Below are 13,557 nucleotides of genomic sequence, written 5' to 3'. Positions count from 1 at the left end.
TGGCCGGCCCCATAGATCCCCTGCATTTTGTTAGAGCCGCAGGCGCCGTTCCGCGCACCATGGCTGCGGCCTTCCAAAGTCTAAAACATAAATGCTGATCTAATCCACCAAATGCTTTTTCAGGATCTTGTAGTAATACCACGGTAGGAATATTATTAGATCGCACTAGATAAACTATGCCATAAATATGGCTGCCTAATGCCTGTTTCCTGTAATAAAGCCCACTTGGTCAGAATGTATTAACATTAGTAGGATGGGGTTCAGCCTAGTTGCTCATTTTCTTTCATACAGCTTAATGTCTGTGTTGAGAAGAGATATCGGTCTGTAACTTTCACAACTAAGAGGATCCCTACCCTCCTTGGGAATACTGTAACTATGAGGCCTGCATCATTATTTGTAACGTTGACATACCTGTAAACATATTATTAAACAATTTGGTGAGGTATTAATAGAGCATTTAAAAAATAATAATATACTGTAGGTTGGATCGACCATTTGGTCCAAGTGTCATTTTTAAGAGCTTCAGTTGCTAAACAAATTGCCTCTGACAAGATTGGCGATTCAAACTGGTATATATTTTCAGGGTATAGCGATCATGTATGTTAGAACCATCCATAAACCTGACAGAATAGATTTGTTTATTCATTTAATTTATTAGCTAGCATTTTCTTTGTTGAACTTTTTGTAAAATTTCTGCAGCGTCCAACGAATAGCTCTTTTAGCCCTGTGAACAAGACAAAGGTTAAATTCTCCCTTCGGATTAGAGGTACCCTATGGGGTGCCACGTGCACCACCGCTTTTGGGGCGGCCACGTGATGTCGTTTCTTTAACCCTCAGAAGCCTCACGAGAGGATGATTTATTACGGCTTTGATCATCTGCACCAGCTCCGGAGGCACAGAGGTGAGCTTATAAATGTTCCAGATCTATCTGGTTGCCATTTAGAGGTTAGAGTGGCCTCTTACCGAGCAGACTTCCGTCACCGAGCATCCATCTGGCTCATCGCCTGCATGCGCCTCCTAATTAATTTTAGTTATATCTATCATCTCAGTGGAATCTGGCTTTAAGTGGTCAATTAACAAAATGTAAAACCATTAAGGACTATTTACTTGAATGGCCGTTAATGGTCAACTCAATTCAAACTTTAGGGAATGAACCACTCCTCTATGAAATCCTTTGTTCTAATATCCTTGAATCTTACACATCTGGATAGCCATTGATAGTCAATGTATTGCGAACCCGATTATTAATGAGAATAGCTATAGACAACATTTATACCTTTGCTGCAATTTAAAACATACTTTGCTTTCTAAATCCTGGTAGCTTTACTGCTGCAGTGGAAGTACCCACACTGCCGCCACAATTTAGCTATAGGCTGTCAAGAAGACATGATAGAAGGGGCATGTTGGGGGGTTATTTGATTTGCAGGGTGAAAAATGAAACATCAAGTCCTTCCCTATTTCAAATCCTTCAATGTCAGAGGTGCTCACAATATAAAAGTTATTTCATGTATTGCTCACGGTGTCCATGTCCGCGGCTAGTTCCTGGTGCTTATTCACTGCTTCAGGGAGATTCTGGGTAAAGTGCTATTGAATGGATTAACTCCTTTAAGGCGGGAGGAGCAAGCCATTGTTTGTAAAACCCTATTCTACCTACTACTCAGGCAGAAACAGGGTTAATCACCCAGAAATATTTTAAGTGCTTTACAATCATGGAGTTTGAAAGGAACATGGTTTGCATAAATGTCCCCTGGCTGTTGTGTTCTGGAGAAATCCAACACACAAGAGTCATTGATGGGCAAAAGGTGAGAAGTACTATAGATTTAGCAGGAATTGTGAGCCATTTGGTGGAAAAAAACTTGGAAGCGTTTGACAATTTACGGCGAACTTTCAGTTTAGGTCGCCAGCTATATTAATTCACTGCAGAATTATTGCAATTACAGCTCAACCACCTTATACCGCTGTGCTTGGGGTCCAAAGAATCATATTGCGTTATAAGCGGATCGCATTAGAAATAATGTACAATTGCATGCATTCTACAATAAAGTATTTAAGATGCCAATAATCGTGTTGTAAAGTATTCATAAATATGAAAATTGGGAGCCACGCTTGCATCGTGTTATAAGCGGATTCGCGCTGTAACGGATCGCGCTATAACGGGGTTGAGCTGTACTATGGCGCTCAAATTTACAGCCATTATTTACATTGAAAAAAAGTAAAGAAATTAAATGCAACTGCAAATAGATTAAGATGCATAGCAAGGGTGCATCATGTAAAGGGCAAGAGGTTGGGAGAGTATCAAAATCTGGAATCAATGGACTTGCTTCAGGTGTTTTGCAATTTAAATCGCTTTCCATGTTTCACACTGCACTAGCAATACGAAAGCACATAGGCTTCTTGTGTTCTTATTAAAGGGTTAGTCTCCAACATGAAATATTTTCTTTGCAATGTTCCCACATTGACTGGTATATACTGTACTCTGATAGAAAGGAATGCCAAAAAAGAAGGACAACTCTGCAAGACTGTATCGGCAGCTTCAACCCTGCTTTCTGCGGAGAGATTGAGAATGGAACCTTGTCACAGACTTGGCAGTGAAGCATACAGCCTTGTCCACACAGAACAGGGCAGCAAGAACTGCTGTGATAGTCTAAGCCTGGGGTGTCCCACGCAAGTCCTCAAGGGCCATCAACAGGTCAGGTTAAGGAATGGAGTTGGCCACCCCTGGGCTAAGCTGAGAAGCATCTCTGTGATTAAAACCAGACAATAAACACTGTATCCCAAAACCATGAGCACTTGGTAAGCATGCAATGCAGACACCACCTGGTAATAACACTGCATGACACTTCCAACCAATGCAACTTATTTGAAGCAACAGTGAATATTTAAGCTACCAAATGTCTTGGTTTACCAGGGACTGTCCAGGTTGGCACAGGTCTGTACAGAAGCACAAAACAGGCCAGGAATCTAGCATAAAAAGATTGGTAAAAGCACAAAAGCTTTGCTTTAAAAAAAAAAAACAATCACCACATATCACATTTTAGAGCTTCCTATACTTTGTCTCCAATTCATATTCCTGGCTCACATACTGTAAACCTGACCATACTGGTTATGACTTCAAGAAATGTGGTAACATTAGTTTCTGTTCAAGGTGCAGGGAAATTACCTTTACTGCTGCATATAACAATATGGAGTATCCGAGTGTAATTGTAGTTTCCTATTAGAAAGGGATAGTTGCCCTAGCCAGAGGCTGTGTTACCAACACCCAGCTGAACCAGCACCGCAACATGCAAGAACCTAGGATAGAGGGCCTAGCAGTGTCATAAGGGCCCACAGTGCAATATGGTGCAGTGCATTGTGGGAGCACTTGGTAGGGCAGGTTACCTGTATGGGATCTGCAATGAAAACATGGCGCAAGGTACCAACTGGAATGGGTATTTGGTGACAGGGCTACTTTCAAAAAAGGCTAGTGCAAATCAAGCCAGGTTTTTACTTAACCTCTTCCCCGCCAGAGGGTCCTTCAACACACTACATGGTCCTCTGGCAGCAATGGGGCTAAAAATAAAGTTACATATGCAAGAACCTCCCACAGAATAATTAAAAAAAAATAAAAAACGTATTAAAAAATAATTCTGTATATCCACATTTAAGGACAACCTTAAATAACAAATAAATACATTTGTATGGCTTTTTTTTTCTTCTTTTTTTTAAATATCTTTTCTTAACAAATATAATAAAACAAATTCTCAAGGGACAACTGATTAGAATGACTACGAGAGAGAGAGAGAGAGAGAGAGAGAGAGAGAGAGAGAGAGAGAGAGAGAGAGAGAGAGACAACAATGTTACTTGTGAAGTACTGAAAATCTGGGCTATCAGGAATATTACCGTGATATTTGACACTGGTGTTTCCTGGCCTCTCACTACACAAAATAATGTGATGAACTTACTCAGTTCTGTATTTCCAACCTGACTCCAGGTAACCGCGAGATTTAAATCCAGTCCTTGTTTTGCAACTGTAACCCTCAGATCATTCTTGTTCCCAGTAGCCATGCGTTTCCAATAACAATGACGACTTGAGGACCCAAGAATAGATTACAACCTCATGATGAGATGGAGCTAGAGTGGCAACACTTCATTCTACAAGCCCTTACTACAGCAAAATGGTTATCACTCTTTACCCACAGGCAGTGGTCTTTTGAATGTATTTCATGAGTCAGCAAGGCACTTCCCAATAACACATATGCTCTTCTCTATGTAGGCATCGCAGAAGCTTTGCACAACATACTCAGGTCCTTCTCGCAGTAAAAGGGTTACAAGATACATCTGCCATCATTACCATAAAGGATGCAATCACTGATCTTTACGGAGGTCCTGTTTATACCTCCAAGCTTCATATTCCTCTTCCATGCGGTATCCTCTCCACAAGAGAGAGTTTGGCGTGTGTTAAAAAAAAAATCTAAAATGTCCTCATTTAGAAAAGGCCCTCTCGTATTGATAAAAAATATAAATAAATGAGTAGTGATTTTATTTATAGATACAGCACTTCTAAAATCAGCCACACCATTTTTAAAGGAGCTGCACAGTTAAAAGTGTCTACATCGCAAGAGGTCGTGCCCTTGACCTCATCTTATCTGTGCAGTGGAGTTGTCCCTCATTTCGCGAGTGTCTACCTCTATTGAAACTCACAGCCACGCCCCCCCCCCCCCGCACTCCCGATTAAATTCACCAATAACAGAGCTACCCAGAGCGAAATGGGGATTTTTGACCATGTTAGCCCAGATTCGACACTCCGCACACACAAGTCAACATTACCAAACCAATCAACAGGTGGCACAGTCATGGCAACAAAGAGCAACAGCAACAAAAAAGGTTCCAAAAAGATACAAGAATGGGAGATACACAGAGGTCTCAACTCTTTCATACCTGGAAATATCTGTGCACAATCTGTAATGTCATAATCTGTAATGTCATGGCAACATAGTTCTCTGAAGGCAGCCTAACTCCTAATGGGTCCAGTTTGGAGGAAATAAGAATGAAAGGGGTTATGGTTCTATTACCAGCTGTAGGAGTTGTATTTATCATGTAAAATACCATATGGAAGCAGAGACCGCCTATACAAGAAGATATACTCCGCATTGTTTCATGCCACCTGATTACTAGCTGTTCAGTGTATTTTTCCTTCGAGATATTGGGGCTGCTTGCCCGAGAGAGTACACTTATAATGGTACGATCCTGCCTAAACCACACGCTAATTGTTTGAATCCTCTCCAGCAACAACATTTTTAAAGACTTCTTAAAAAGTCGCAGTCCACACACTACCTGCCCTTTGTGCATTTTATTTTTGTACCGTTTTTATTTTTAGAATTCTACGCTCCGTTCACGAGATTGAAGCGTTGAAATATTAAGTGTCCGGAAGGTTAAAATGGAGTCTCTCTCACTAGAGTCCAGTGTAGTCTACAGGTCACTATGGTTAAAAAAAAAAATATTTTTTTAAAAACTGGACATGCTCAGGGGGGGCAAGGTACCAAACAGTTAATCTCATAAAGGCTTCTGGAGGGGATTGCTGCGTTAAGGCATTTATCCACTTCAAGAGTGACCCTGTAGACGTCTCCAATGCACCACTGACCGTCTTTTTGGGTACAATTTGCTCAGTCTGTCAATGCAATCCTGGACATCCAGGGCAAAATGGTGCTGGAGGAGTTAGGGCGGCGTTAGCTGTCTTCGGTAATGGCACAGAGAATAGTAAGGGAGTGAGGTACCCAAAGACTGACTGAGAAGTCCCACCTGTAAGGCAGCTGATATATCCAGCGCCTACAGACTCGTAAAATATCATACAAGATTAAGGAACCCTCATGTAACCAGCTGCTTTATCATCTGTAAACAAGAAACTGTAAACCCGACTAAAGATTTTTTTTACCATGAAGTTGGATTACCAACGTTTGGCTGATGCTTGAGACTGCCTGTCACGGTTTGATTCCGCCAAGTCCCTTCATCACCCTGCTCCATAAATGCCAGATTATACTGCACGGTCTTCAGTACAGGCATTGGTTGTATGTGCATTGTTCTCTCTCTTGTACAGTGCTACTTACATTAGCAGTAGAAACAAAAACAATGAATAAATAATAATAAATAAGATCATTTGATGGTAACGTTAAGTTGCCTGTCATGTGTTTCTGCCACTGCGATCATGTGAAGCTTAAAAGAAGCTTATAATGAGAAGACAATTTAAATGGATGGAGTTAGGAAGTGGGCTTGAACAGGGTCACCTGAACAATTGACGGGCTCCCTCCAAAGCAACATTAACCTAGTAACATTCCTCATTTGTTAAAAGCCATCAAGTTTGACTTCAAATTACCTGGGCCAGCTGAAGCATGGCTTTGTACTGAATCCCTAATGAAACTTCTCCGAGGCCTCGGGGTGGGAGATGGCTGCCATCTGTATAGCTCTGATATAGAACTGAACAGAGAACAAAACACAGTCTAAGTCTAATATAGAATATTCATCAATTCACCTTATTTCCTCCCTCCCCACCCATATTTTAAATATTTCTGCTTGAGACTTAACCCCTTCAGTGCTGACAAGGACTACTAAGCATGGCCTCCAGCATAAACGGGGTTTTAAGACGACCAATAAATAAATGGTGAGGAGGAAGGGATGGATTTTCCTTGCATGCTCAGCCCATCCCTCATGTAGTACACATAGCGTCCTTGGTCCACGTAGAGCTCCAGGCCGCAGAGACACGAAGAGATGCTTAGGATTCGGCATAGTTTTACATGATGTCTCCATCTTTTCTCTCACTCCAGTGTCCCCACAACATGGCACAAAGCAGCGTCCAGTTGAGCAAGAAGTGCCATTGTTGGGAGAATATCATATTGGCCCAGCTCCTCTGGCGAAGTGATTGAATGACCAAAAAAAGTGCCCTCAGTGACCTTATTGCCCCAATAACGTTGCCTGTAGAGATAGGAGTTCGGGCAAGAGAGAGACAATTACAAACAGGTCAATGAACATGAATAAATGATGTTCAATTTAAGTCTGTCCCACTTAAAGCTGTTTACTGCAGGAGTGGCTTGGGGATGAGTCAGCTTAGAAATATTCCTCTCATTATGTTTTCCACCTTTCCTGGAAGGATGTTGATAAGGAATGGCATTCCAGAACAGGCGTTGTGTTTGCAATGACTGAATCTAGTCTGAATTCTATGGCCACATCGTTCTGACAGGTTACATTATCAACCTGTGCCTCACGCACAAACATTAGCTCACAAACCCTTTGATGCACAAAGTCATTTTGCCTTCAAATTTATGTACAGTAAAGCTATATATCAGCGCTATGCACTGAAACAAATGGTCTGCTTTTCTTATTTAGTTGCAAGAAGGCAGAAACAACGAAACAAAGAAAAAAAACACAACATTTTTTTGGAGGAAAAATAACAATGAATATGTAAATCCCAACTCTTTTCTATCACCGTTCAAAATGAAGGTGTTTTCACACCACTCTCTCCCCTGCGCTGTACTCACCGAGTCAGGCCGGCACTAACAGGAGTAGGTTCTGACGGAGACGTTGTCTGCACGCTGGCTACTGGGAGAGCTTCCTGAAAACGCAGGAGGACAGGTCTTAGTGAGTGATGCCCATGGGCATTAGTAACAAGCGAGTGATAGGTGCCCAGCCATTCGGAGGGGCTCCAATGCACACATTTATTCCCACTTAGGAATAGCATCACCCTTTTAACTACAGACCTCTACGCGGCTGATGGAGCAACACATTTATGTTTGTTTGTTTTTTAAATCAGAAACGTATCGTCTTTTGTTTTGCATATTTAGTGCACTTTCACACCGTGAGAAGGTATTATTAAATTAAATATACAAGCATTTTATGGGCCTCTGATGGGTGCAGTACTTGGGGCACTCAATGGCCTTGCACCACACTTGTGAAAAAAGGAGTGAAAACACCAACCCAGCAAAGAGTTACATGGTCAGCCTGGGTCACACACTGTCAAATGTGAAAGTAAATATATTTCAGAGTGGAAGGCAGGACGGTAAAACCCAGCAGCAAGCTGGAAAGCCGTCGTGTCCGCTTCCCTAGCGCTGCTCTTTAAAAACTGGGCAGCAAATGTAAAGTGTGAGCTTCCTCTCATCACAATCACTTTAGAACTGCAGGGACCCAGCACCATTCTAAGGCTCCTCACAGACGGGGCCTGCCAACATCTAGAGAACACTAACTGGTGCATTCTCTACGCTGGGTCACACTCCACAACACATGCCCCCTTCTATTCCTTTCTGTCCACCAAGAGGGAGATGCCCAGCCTTTTCTCTACCTTCAGACTGCATCTTGCGGAGCTGCACAGCGGGTGAGGTAATGGAGGAGACGGACGCGGTACGGAAGTTTGCCGGCAGCATTTCAGCTGAGTCTGGGCTGACTCCTCGCAGGTCTTTCTCACGGAACATCTTCCTCCAGGAGGGAGAGCGGCTGAATGTCTTGGCACTGTCCTACAAGCAGAACAGGAACAGTAGATACGATCAGGCCATAGCCATAGAAACGTTATTCTTTACAACATAATATTCATCAAAAGGCTCCAATAAAATTTTTAATCTGGCAGAAGTATTGGAAATGTGTTCTTATTGATAGCAGATCTATTTCATCCTCATCGTCGAACTATTACTTAATCCATTACCGTTCAGGCTCATGCAGGACTTCATGTATTCATCCTAATTGGCATGAAAAGTGGGTATCCAAAGTCAAAGTTTTTTTGGTTTAGGAGTTATTTGTGCAAGAGAATAAAACAAATTATTTTCTTTGTAATGCCCACTGCCTGTTTAACTCCTTTGCTTCCAGAAGGGCTGGCACTGAGCTTCTGCAGGGCTGAGGACTCCTGCAATACACTTCACTGTGTGCCTTCACAAAACATTTATAGTGCAGAACCTTCATTCCGAGTGGCCACTGTGCAAAGTGTGCTTAGCCAGCTGTGAAAGTGACACTGCATGTTTCCCCTGCAGGCAGCAACACACAGAGCACTAGGCACTTTACAGTTGAAAATTGTTCTGCTGCATCAACAGAATCTCTCCAAATTGCTGCAATTTGTCTTATCTTTTTTTTATGCTGCCGTATTTTCTTCTCATTCAATCCCTAGTCTTTATGAGATTTCCTTTATATCCGACTGTAAGCTCTAACGTACCCCACCATTTATCCCTGTGCTGATGTGCAACATGTGCCATCGCACTGGAAGTCCCCCCCCCACACTAATCCAAGATAGATAGCAGGAGCAAGCGGTGCTAACATCCAGCAGCAAATATATAATACCTTCCAAAGCACAGAGGCCTGTGATCCTTTGCAAAGGAGCCTGTTTAGCAGATAAGAAGCTAAAAGAGGGTAGTAAAGAGATCATCTATATTTGGTTGTAATATGGGACATGTTGTGCTCCGGTCGGTGAACTGCAAGACTGATAATTTTGTTGTTGTTGTTGTACTGACCTCATCCAGCCGCCGTTCCGTTCCCATGGTAATGAGATTGCTAAATTCGTTTTCCAGCACTTGTCGGGCCTAATATCAAAATAAAGTAAACACAATATTTTTTTTTTTAAAAGTCGCCCTTAGACGGCTAATGAATGAACCCGGCCTTGCGCTAAAAGATTCATCATGACAACAAGAAACAATCTCCCAATTATGAGTGAAGCCCGAGGCTTTTCAGAGCCTCAGGCAGGGTTCTACAGATGGGCACATTTCACTCATATGACTCCATCTAGCTCAGGGTTTAAATGAGTAATTTGACATATATTATATATATATATATATATATATATATATATATATGTTACAACAAGACAAACTGCCTGCAACAGACTAAGCAAATAATGAGTACTGAAATTAGTAATATAATAACCACCAACGGTGCTAGGGACTAGAAGTAATATAACAATGAAAAGAAAAAGAAAAGCGTCCCAACTCAGTACTCAAGTATACTCAGAACAAATATCAAAGAAAATTATGATTTATTTATTTAAATAAATCATAATTTTCTTTGATATTTGTTTTGAGTATACTTGAGTGCTGAGTTGGGACGCTTTTCTTTTTCTTTTCATTGTTATATGTATATATGTATATATATATATATATATATATATATCTATATATACATATAGATATATACACACACACTTTTTTATTCTGATGTCAACATCCCTATGTACCGTGCCTTTTGTATGTCATCAATGAGAGCCTATGGTGGGAGCACGTTGTTACCAACCCTTATTAACACTTTTATTCAGTCCCCTTCTCTTTATGGTCAGAAATTGCCACACCTTTAGAACAGGGAGTGTCAATCTCCTCTGACGGCTTTCTCATGTATCACAGAGACGTCTCCAAGTATCAGTACCATCAGCTGAGAGTCCAGCTGAAGTGTGCGTGTCATTTTGTTCCTCCATGACTCTTGATATTACTTAGTGACATTGGTTTCTCAGCTATCAACTTCCATTTAATGTAGTGAGAAACCATCTGATTAACAAAGAGTCCAGGACACATAGCCAGAGCCGTTTAACCGGCAGAACATTTGGCCGCCATGGCAGTTCGCCGTCGCAGGTAATGTATCCCCTAACCACTTACTCTAAATAACTTAGCCTCTTATCCTAAAATCACAAATCTTAACCACCCATCCTAAAAACCTTAACCGTTTACCATAAAACCCAAACCTTAACCCCTTACACTAAAAAAACCTTAATCGCTTACCCTAAAAACCTTAACCCCCAACCCCAACGTTAATTGTCCTACCTCAGTGCAGAAACGGCCATGGCTTAATGGCAGCGGACAACTGGCTCTCAGTGACTGAACGGCCATGGCTAATTGTCCCTTGGGTGCAGTCCATAGCAATCAATGTAAGTAACACTTAACTTTTAAGATCACATAGTGCAACTACATATATAACAAACACCCCTACGATAACTACCCATAATACATTTTGTGGCTACATGCCACTTCCTCAGAGTATTATCTGATAAGATGAAATGCATTAAGTTTGAAATATATAGGCTGCTACCTGCATAGAGGAGAACGTAGATGTGCATTTTTACTTAGATGGGGAGTGGGCTCGTTGATTAGCAAGTGGTCCACCCACAGTCGTCAGTGTGTGAGAATTCCACTTTTGTTGGCTAGACACATGAATCCCAGATTTGCACTACCATGTAAGGGTTCCTACCCATGGAGAATAGCCGTTCCAGAACATGAGATATACTTCCAGATTGGTACCTATTGTCTCCTGAACCATCAATAGCTGCATGCTGTATTGCTTGACTATATATTTTTGTTTTCATAGCATGCGTCTCCTAACGTCATTTCATCCCTTCTCATCTGACCTGGGTGTTTTGCGTTGGGATCTGTAGTAGGAGCGCAAGGTCATTACAGTCAAACGTGTCATCCAGCGCTACGAGGGAACCGTGCACACCACTCTCTTGCAGGTTGTTGGCATATTCCTTCAGACCCAAGGACTGCACCCAGCACATTACCCGCTCATTTGACCAGACCATGACATCTGTGGCAGGGCAGAGAAGACACATACATACGATTACAATGTTAAGGACATAAATCTACTGCTCTGATGCACATTAGAACCCCTAAATGCATCATCACAATGCCTGACCTCCAGTCAGCCCTATATTCAAAGGCATTGTCCTAAGCATACAACTCAAGCCATGCACGTTGATCGGTGGGGACTAATCTGATGAAGGAGGTATCTGTTCTTCCTCTTACCTTTCAGTTGGTTCTGGCTCTCCTCTCTCCTCCTCTCCAGTTCCTTCCTGTCATAGTTCAGTCTCTTTAGGCACATGATACCATAATGGAGGCTCACTCTGATACCGCCACAAGAGAGAAAAAGAGTTCAAACGAGAAAGGGAGAAAGAAAGATGGAAAGGGGGAGAGAAAAAGAAGAGCATAAGAGAAGTGAATTATTCAGAAACAATGGCCCAGATCCACAAAAGGGTGCTACGCTTTAACATACATTGTCTCCCACACCAATGAATGGGAGTAAAGGCGTGCTAAAGCTTAGCACCCTTTTGTGGATCTGGGCCAAAGTATGTTTAAGACATACGGAAGTTCAATAAACGAATGGATGGATCCAACCTCCCTTTGTGCGTACCTGTGAAAACTATCCACCATCTTGAGTTGTCCCCGCAGCTCCTTCTTGTTCAGATGATCTAACATTCTGGCATCCACCAAGGACTCCATGAAGTAGCTACGGTACTGGGGCAAACCCAGGCTAGGCAGCCAGTCATTACCCACCCACTCGTGGTTCATGTCACCGTACGCCAAGATCTGATGAAGGAAGAGCAGGAGAGACAGATGGTGGGAGAGTCTGACCTGCAGCATGGACTGCACAGATCAGTATGTTTTAAACTGATCGGAAACTATTCTATCCCGAAAACATGGATTCCATCAAGAGATGGATATTTATATATAATAAATAGAAAGGTCAGCTCACTTTAATAAATGTCTTGCCTAACAAATCCTATTGAGAAACCATCCGTAACCCCAGAGCATTGCTGGACCCTTAACAGTAGAAGGGGGTAATCTAATACATCTTTTGATGACATGCGAAATGAATCCCATGAAAAGAACAGACTTCTCTTGACTTCTGCCTACCTGTTCCCAGCTGATTTCCTTGGTCTCCTGGCAGAGGTTAAAATGTTAAAAAGGACAAAGAAGAAAGCCAACAAGTAAGCCATTAGTGACATGTAAGATACAGAGAAAATGCAAGCAAGAACCTGTACCTTATATATGCAAGAGAATAGCAACCACCAAGTGCAGAGAGCAACATGTATATTAGAGCAAGAGGGGAAAACACAACAGGTAGTGGAGGAGGAAGGAGGCAGCCAGGGAAACTGTACGTGCTAAAGTGGCTAATGCAGAATACATGCACTTGTGTGGGGCAAGATACGCGTGCAATATCTGAGCTATTCTCTAGGTATGAGAGGACTACAACTAGAAGAGCCCATAGCACTGACAACCCTAAATGAGATTGTTGAATGATGTGCCTGGGAAACAAAGGGAACTTACAGGTTTAGTTGTTGCGGTCAAGGTTTCCATCTCTTCATGGGTCATCCACACATTGCTCGTCGACTGGATAGAACAATGGAAGAGAGAGGACAAGATACAGATGAAAATAAAGGGGACACGTACATTTTTAAAAAAGCTTTTTTTTCTGGCTCCTGCAGTCCTGGTGTCTGCACTGAGATAATAGGATAGTAATTGCTGGAAGGCAGCTACTCATGTCCAAATTATTTTCCACAGTACGACTGGCTCTCCCTGTACTTAACTACAGCATGCAGCATAGTTTCTTATTCCCAGCAGCAGGTTGAATCTTCTTTCTTGCTCTATCCTCTTGCACAGGGGAGTATAATCTTTTTCCCCTGCACCCCCCTGCCGGCTATCCACCCCAGTTGTTCGCGCCCCCCCCCCTCCTCACCTTGGCTCCGGCGTTCTGATGTCATGATGTCATGTGACATCACGCCATCTAAGCCAAGGTAAGGGACCTTACTGAGGCCTTCGCCGCTCACCCGGCATTTAATTTAAATGCCTTCGGGAA

The 13,557-nt window shown here is 42.3% G+C and overlaps 1 protein-coding gene across 5 annotated transcripts in view; it reads right to left on the bottom strand.

The window, feature by feature from the left end:
* The window catches only part of PPFIA3 (PPFI scaffold protein A3), a 70,867-nt gene that overhangs the window by 2,234 nt on the left and 55,076 nt on the right, over nucleotides 1–13,557 (bottom strand). For 4 of the 5 annotated variants that reach the window (XM_075605637.1, XM_075605636.1, XM_075605638.1 and 1 more), the window contains 9 exons: nucleotides 13,029–13,091; nucleotides 12,615–12,641; nucleotides 12,112–12,287; nucleotides 11,727–11,824; nucleotides 11,333–11,508; nucleotides 9,459–9,527; nucleotides 8,306–8,477; nucleotides 7,509–7,582; nucleotides 1–6,945 (listed from right to left, as the gene is read on the bottom strand). The exon at nucleotides 1–6,945 is cut by the window's left edge and continues 2,234 nt beyond it. In XM_075605637.1, coding sequence (XP_075461752.1) covers nucleotides 7,524–7,582; nucleotides 8,306–8,477; nucleotides 9,459–9,527; nucleotides 11,333–11,508; nucleotides 11,727–11,824; nucleotides 12,112–12,287; nucleotides 12,615–12,641; nucleotides 13,029–13,091 — 840 coding nt within the window. In that variant the 3' untranslated portion in view covers nucleotides 1–6,945; nucleotides 7,509–7,523. The remainder of the gene's footprint in view (nucleotides 6,946–7,508; nucleotides 7,583–8,305; nucleotides 8,478–9,458; nucleotides 9,528–11,332; nucleotides 11,509–11,726; nucleotides 11,825–12,111; nucleotides 12,288–12,614; nucleotides 12,642–13,028; nucleotides 13,092–13,557) is intronic. The other variant, XM_075605639.1, reaches the window with a different exon arrangement.

The sequence above is a fragment of the Ascaphus truei genome, chromosome 6 (assembly GCF_040206685.1).
Source record: "Ascaphus truei isolate aAscTru1 chromosome 6, aAscTru1.hap1, whole genome shotgun sequence".
Lineage (NCBI taxonomy): Eukaryota > Metazoa > Chordata > Amphibia > Anura > Ascaphidae > Ascaphus > Ascaphus truei.
Note: the sequence above shows the minus strand (reverse complement) of the source record. Positions and strands in the feature narration are given on the sequence as shown.